General features: G+C 38.3%; 1 protein-coding gene across 1 annotated transcript; it reads left to right on the top strand.

Moving 5' to 3' along the window:
- The first annotated feature begins 1,093 nt into the window (after positions 1-1,093).
- LOC133866539 (sucrose synthase-like) lies at positions 1,094-5,366 on the top strand. The gene is made up of 13 exons (XM_062303097.1): positions 1,094-1,194; positions 1,931-2,057; positions 2,182-2,333; positions 2,413-2,605; positions 2,695-3,030; positions 3,116-3,211; positions 3,316-3,489; positions 3,612-3,728; positions 3,841-4,007; positions 4,108-4,332; positions 4,419-4,982; positions 5,081-5,219; positions 5,329-5,366. Exons 1-13 carry the CDS (start codon positions 1,097-1,099, stop codon positions 5,356-5,358), a joined length of 2,418 nt encoding a protein of 805 aa, XP_062159081.1. The 5' UTR covers positions 1,094-1,096; the 3' UTR covers positions 5,359-5,366.
- Positions 5,367-7,420: the final 2,054 nt, after the last annotated feature.

Here is a 7,420-nt window from a genome sequence, read left to right as displayed (position 1 = left end):
GAACGAGCGGAGTTGCCCAATTAGGGCTCGATAGTCCGAGCCCTCAATTCGAGACTCGGGCTCCGGACTCGATTCGAAGCCCAAATAAAGTATTGGGTTTGGTCCGAGCTCAAGTCGACTGAAGCGAGTCGAGCACTCGGATTGACTCGTGAGGATTGACTTCATAATTATTTTGAGCTCGATCCCGAGTTAGGGTATTATCCCAATGAGTCGATCCCGGACAAAGGTTCTTAAGCCCGGCTCGAGCTTGGGATTGACTCGTTTAAAATCTCCTTAGAATGAGCCGGTCCGAGAATGCCAAAACTCGACTCGGATCGGCTCGTTTACATCCCTAGATACAGCTGCCACATCAGCTGTATCCAGTTCTGATTCTGTTGATGACATCCAGCATCAACAAGCCGTGAATCGTGCCAATCACCCACAAGCTGCATATCACCCACTCAGTGCCGCATATCATGCACTCAGCAAGGCTATTAAAGGAAAGATCTCCCATGCAGCTCATCCTCACGTACATCACTCAATCATGCAGGACACCGATGGAAACTCACCTAAACTGGTGTAGACTATATATCAAAGGCAAGTCCCCAATACATCAAGCCTATGCGTGTCCTACACTCCGGCCAAGACTCTAGAATGACAGCCGTAGCCCGCACACATTCAAATCAATGCACACCTAAGGAAAGCTTGAAGATATCTTCCTAATTGTATTCTGTCTAGTGTGAAATACTTTCCTTATGCTTACCATGTAAAAACAGAATATATATGATGCAATTCTACTCGATCAATATTAAGCAAAAAGTTCAAGTTCTCTAATTCCTTTCATCATTCACTTCTACTCTTTCTTTTTTGTCTCTTCGTTTCTCCTTTTTGGGTCTCTCTAGGTACCGTACGTCCTGGTTCTTCTTTTTTCTTTCATGCTTTTGTTGGTTTTCATGTTTCTCCTTTTCAACGATTATTAAATCTTCCTACTTTCTGGTGTTTATCCATCGATCTCCTTAAGAAGTCTGTTTAAGATCTGTTTGGATAAAATTGGATCTGTTGCTTAACACTTGTTTCTTTGCGTGTGCTAGTTGAACGTTTTTTTGAGAAGCTAGTCATGGCGGAACGTGTTCTGACCCGCGTCCACAGCCTCCGTGAGCGTTTGGATGAGACCCTGGCTGCTAACCGCAACGAAATTGTGGCACTACTGTCAAGGTGACTGATCTAACTCTTGTGCATTTGATTCTTTATCTTATTTTTTATTTTTTTATTTTAAAAAAGCACATATAATTTCTTCAAATTACGTACTACTTTATTGTAAATGTCTTCCTGACTTACCCCAAACGATCAATTGTGTCAATTTCCCTTCTAAACTATTGAAAAATATCAGTGTCTCCACCAATGACAAAAATACCCTTCATAAATTTGTTAAAATTAAAAATTAAAAATAACAAAAATTTATACAAAAAAAATAAAAATAAAAATGGGTTTCTCTTTTCTTTTTCTTTTTCTTTTTTTATATAAAAAAAAATCAGTTATAAATTCGTTCTTTTACTTTTTAATTTTTTTTTTCGTTTTTTCTTTAATTTTTTTTTTATTTTAATTTGATTTTTTAAAATTTTTTTTTTTAGTTTTTAGTTTTTATTTTTATATTTTAGTTTTAGTTTTATTTTTTCGAATTTATAAAGTCATTTTTGTCTTATTGAAAAAAGTTTAGGGTTGTTTTTGTCTTTTTGTTGGTCTTAAAGGGAAATTAACATTGTTTGATAGTTTGAGGTGGACATTGACAATGAGATGGTAGATTTTTTTCTTTCAACAAAATCACGCTTCGCTTTGGTGATAGTGTGATAGAGTTAGTTCAAGTTTTGATGATGACTTGTTGAGGAACAAGTGGTTTTTTGGGGGTGTGAATAAAACGCATGCTTACATGTGGGTGATGATGGTATTGAAGGATCATAGGCAAGGGAAAAGGTATTCTGCAGCACCATCAGCTTATTGCTGAGGTCGAAGCAATTCCTGAGGCCACCAGAAGGAAACTTCTTGACGGGGCCTTTGGTGAAGTTCTGAGATCGGCTCAGGTAATAAACATAGATCATGCACATTTTATTTTAGCATTCCATTCTTTTCAAAGGCTTTATGGTTGCCAATTAGTCATTTTTTGCTTCTTCTTTTTTTGGGGGGGGGGGGGGTTCATATATATAGGAAGCAATTGTTCTGCCTCCGTTGGTTGCCTTGGCGGTTCGTCCAAGGCCTGGTGTTTGGGAATACATCAGAGTGAATGTCCACGCTCTTGTGGTGGAGGAGCTGCGTGTACCCGAGTACTTGCACTTCAAAGAGGAACTCGTGGACGGAAGGTGACTTATTGTTGTTGGGATTTACTGATCAATTGCTTTAAGACTTGCAGTATTAACTGTGTTATTCATCTCTATGCAGCACCAACGGCAACTTTGTGCTTGAGTTGGATTTTGAACCCTTCACTGCATCTTTTCCCCGCCCAACTCTTTCAAAGTCCATTGGGAATGGCGTGGAGTTCCTTAATCGCCACCTTTCTGCAAAGCTCTTCCATGACAAGGAGAGCATGCACCCGTTGCTTGAATTTCTCAGAGTTCACTGCTACAAGGGGAAGGTCTCTGTCCGTGAAAATGTTTTTTTTCCTCTCATTTGAAAATGTATGACTTCAATTATCTTACAAAATTATTTGGTATTCTTCTGCAGAATATGATGCTCAACGACAGGATTCAAAACGTAAATGCTCTCCAATATGTTCTTAGGAAGGCAGAGGAGTACCTGACTACAATTGCCCCTGAAACACCATATACTAAGTTTGAGCACAAGTTCCAGGATATTGGTTTGGTGAGAGGTTGGGGTGACACTGCTGAGCGTGTACTAGAAATGATTCAACTTCTTTTGGATCTTCTTGAGGCTCCTGATCCGTGCACCCTCGAGAAATTTCTTGGGAAAATCCCTATGGTCTTTAACGTTGTAATTATGTCTCCCCATGGGTATTTTGCACAGGATAATGTCTTGGGATATCCTGATACTGGTGGTCAGGTTAGTGAACAAGCCCGATCCATTACGTTTAAATTAGTTGTTTTGTGCCAATTTAGGTTGACTAAATACTTGGTTTCTCATTCAGGTTGTCTATATCTTGGATCAAGTTCGGGCCTTGGAGAGTGAGATGCTTCTTCGTATCAAGCAACAAGGCTTGGATATTACTCCTCGTATCCTCATTGTAAGCTCTGCTAATGTTTTTGTGGAATACTTTTAGCTCGTACATTCATGTTATTTTGTGACTTTTTTCCTCCATTTGATGCTATATTTAATTGACATTCCCAGGTCACACGACTCCTCCCTGATGCAGTAGGAACCACATGTGGTCAGCGTCTTGAGAGAGTATTTGGGACAGAACATGCAGATATTCTTCGTGTTCCCTTTAGAACAGAGAAGGGCATTGTCCGTCAATGGATCTCAAGATTCGAAGTTTGGCCATATCTTGAGACCTATACCGAGGTAAACTTTAGATTAGAGTTGTTCTTTTGCTCATTATCGTGTTTCTTGAATTTTCCAGTGTCAGTACTTCTACCCTTGTTGTCCTATGTGATTCTAAAGTCGAACAATTTCATTCTTATTAGGATGTTGGGGTTGAACTTATTAAAGAGTTACAAGGGAAGCCAGATTTGATAATTGGAAATTACAGTGATGGGAACATTGTTGCCTCATTGTTAGCACATAAATTTGGGGTTACCCAGGTTTGTCAAAAGATATTCTTTTTATCTCTTGCGATTCTTGCTGCATTTGGTCAATGATTTTTGCAACCTGATGAACTACTGAATAATTTTCTTGCATTCCTGTCCTTTGCAGTGCACCATAGCCCATGCCCTCGAGAAGACAAAGTATCCTGAATCTGATATTTACTGGAAAAAATTGGATGAGAAGTATCACTTCTCTTCCCAGTTTACTGCTGATCTTATAGCCATGAATCATACTGATTTCATTATCACCAGTACTTTCCAAGAAATTGCTGGAAGGTGATATCTCCCTCTTGCATTATGGAATTCGATCACTCTTATCGGAAATTGGTATTCTTTCGAGAAATTAACTAATATTGTTTCCCTTCTGTGGTTTCAGCAAAGACACTGTTGGTCAGTACGAGAGTCACACTGCTTTCACCCTCCCCGGACTCTATCGTGTTGTGCATGGAATTGATGTCTTTGATCCCAAGTTCAACATTGTTTCACCTGGAGCGGATATGAGCATTTATTTCCCTTACACTGAGAAGGAAAAGAGGTTGACATCCTTCCACCCTGAAATAGAAGAGCTCCTTTACTCCCCTGTGGAGAATGAAGAACATTTGTGAGTCTCCATCTGTTTTGCCACTTATATTTCCAATTCCTATGTCTATTTGTACAGATTGTTATTCATCTACTGCTCTCTAACAGGTGTGTCTTGAAAGACCGAAACAAGCCCATCATATTCACAATGGCGAGACTGGATCGCGTGAAGAACATCACAGGTCTTGTTGAGTGGTATGGTAAGAATACTCGTCTTCGTGAGTTGGTTAACCTTGTTGTTGTTGCTGGGGATCGGAGAAAGGAGTCTAAGGACAATGAGGAGAAAGCTGAGATGACGAAAATGCATGGTCTTATTGAAACCTACAAGTTGAATGGCCAGTTTAGATGGATTTCATCGCAGATGAACCGAGTGAGGAACGGTGAACTCTATCGATACATTGCTGACACAAAGGGAGCCTTTGTGCAGCCTGCTATATATGAAGCTTTTGGCTTGACAGTTGTTGAGGCCATGACTTGTGGATTGCCAACATTTGCTACTTGTAATGGTGGCCCAGCTGAGATTATTGTACATGGTAAATCTGGCTTCCATATTGATCCCTACCACGGTGATCAAGCTGCCGAGCTCCTTGTTGATTTCTTTGAGAAGGCTAAGGCAGACCCTTCTCACTGGGACAAAATCTCTCAGGGAGGTTTGCAGCGGATCCTTGAGAAGTAAGTGATCGATCTACCTTTAGTACTCATCACTTCTATATCGTTATTGATACTGTTTATATTCAATTTTCTGATTCTTTGTATGGTTCCATATATAGGTACACATGGAAGATTTATTCTGAGAGGTTGTTGACCCTGACTGGGGTTTACGGCTTTTGGAAGCATGTGTCTAACCTTGATCGCCTCGAGAGCCGCCGTTATATTGAGATGTTCTATGCTCTCAAGTACCGTAAGCTGGTAAGTTTCCATCTAGTTTGAATATATAATTCCTACACCTTTTGTGTTTTGGGTCTACCATGTCAAATTCTTGAGGTTATGATCCATTTTCATGTAACATGCATTTCAGGCCGAGTCTGTTCCTCTTGCTGTCGAGTAAATTAAATTAAGGAAATTTGAAGAAGCGAATGAAGGGGGAAGCGTACGTTGGGGTGGCAGTGAAGTTTTTTCCGGGTTTTGGGGAATAATGTCCATTGTTTTTGAGATTGTGATTAGACATTGAGCAAATAAACACTTCCCAGCCTTTTCCCAAATTTTCTTGAGTCATTCTTAAGAACGTATAGATTAAAATATGTTGACCTTATCACTACTCTCCGGAGGTTGACGAAATTCAAAATCAAGTTCTAGAACGTATAATACATAGAGAAAAAAATTCGTCAAAAAATGAAAGTAAAACACGTTCACAAATGAAGTGTATTCATAGAAAATTTGAAAACAAATCTAACCCCCATGAGAAACAAACTCCTGTACGTGGATATTCATAATTCACATCTGGGTTGTTGGATTTGTGTCCAATGTTCATTGCTCTTCTGGGTCTATTATTCTTAATTATCTTACTCCCATATCGCAAACTTTATGACTCCAAAAATATCCCGCTTTGCTTTTATGGATAGAAATTAAAATGAACGGCCTATATATGTTACTGAATCGCTTGAATATTCCCTTAAATTCAAGCCAAGCTTCTTCAGTAAGAATATCCATGAGGAAGAGCTTCATGGATATTCTTCTGGATCAAGCTTAATTGCTGTGGTCCATTTTCTTTTTGGGTTTGGAAGATTTTGAATATCCATGATGAAGAGCTTCATTACCATCAACGTACAATGCCATTTCTCCAGTCTTCATCTTCTGTTTGGTTGCTTGGTGCTTGGGAGAAGCGCGCAGACGTTGATGTCGCTCCAACCTTCTTTCCCTACGCTAACAACTATATATGGAGTACGTGCATATCTTCAAGTTCTTTATTCACCAAAAAAAAGAACACATAACAGTATGTACATCTTTTACTTCATATTTTTTAATAGATGTAAGATTCAAATATATTGTGTTATTCACTCGAAATTCGATTATTTGAACCAAAACATCAATCCTCATGCCCATATTTATATGCTTAAGAGTAACATGATATTAACTTATATATATAAAAAAAAAAAAGTTGTTAAAAGAGACAAAAAACCATAACCACAGAAGAAGAGGAAGAAGAAGAAAAACATGTGTAAAAGTACAATGTGCAAACTCGTGTACATTGTGTTTGTGTTTATTCACACGTGTCATCAATATGTCTCGTTCTTCATGTCAAGGCTATGACAAGTACTGTTATTTATACAATAAATATTGTATGTACAAATATCATTAACCCAATAGTTATATATATATATATATATATATAGGCTAGTGTATTCAACTTCTTTTTCTTTTGATTTATATTTCATTTTCCAACACATTCTTATTATCTTATCCATAAATGATTAATTACTAGTATTCGGCACCTTTTAAATAAAGCCTGCTCACAATGATTACGTTATTGCCGACGTCTATGATGTGCCCTTGAAGGAGCACATTCTCAACAATCAGGCTGCGTAAGACTGGGCCAATCATTTGAAATGTAGCCGAAGGCTCATCTGATGATCGATCAGGTTGGGCTAGCCCATCCCAATTGCAAGCCAGGCCATCTTAAGATCATCAAGGTGTGGGCTCGATCGCCCATGCACATGTGAAACGTCTGTCCCTCGGTATTTTGGTGTTGGTGATATCTGCATGCATGAATGCTTGTGGAAAAGCCAGGCAATTATATATAGAAGAGGGTACGTAATGGCAAATTTTCAAAATTTTCACTAGAATTTTTGTAATTAATTAGCGTATATATAAAAGAAAACTCCCCAACCAGCTGAAGAAAGTTGTTATGTACATAATGAATACTTAACAATACTGTAATGAAGTTGTACGTTTGAGGCAGGAAAACCTAGCCAGAGCTGGCGTTCTCTTGAACTAATTAGTGGCTAATGGTTAAAATATTAGTTTTCTTTAAAGATTAAACGTATAAGAAATTATGAATTTAATTAATATTTTAAAATTCCCTTCATGTGAGGTCAAATCTTAGAATACTAAACAACTTTCACTACAATTAATCTCTTATAAACTGATGTACGTATACGTAATATTGTCGG

Source organism: Alnus glutinosa, chromosome 4 (genome assembly GCF_958979055.1).
Source record: "Alnus glutinosa chromosome 4, dhAlnGlut1.1, whole genome shotgun sequence".
NCBI classification, from domain to species: Eukaryota; Viridiplantae; Streptophyta; class Magnoliopsida; order Fagales; family Betulaceae; genus Alnus; species Alnus glutinosa.
The sequence above is the reverse complement of the archived record's forward strand: the minus strand, read 5'-3'. Positions and strand labels throughout refer to the sequence as shown.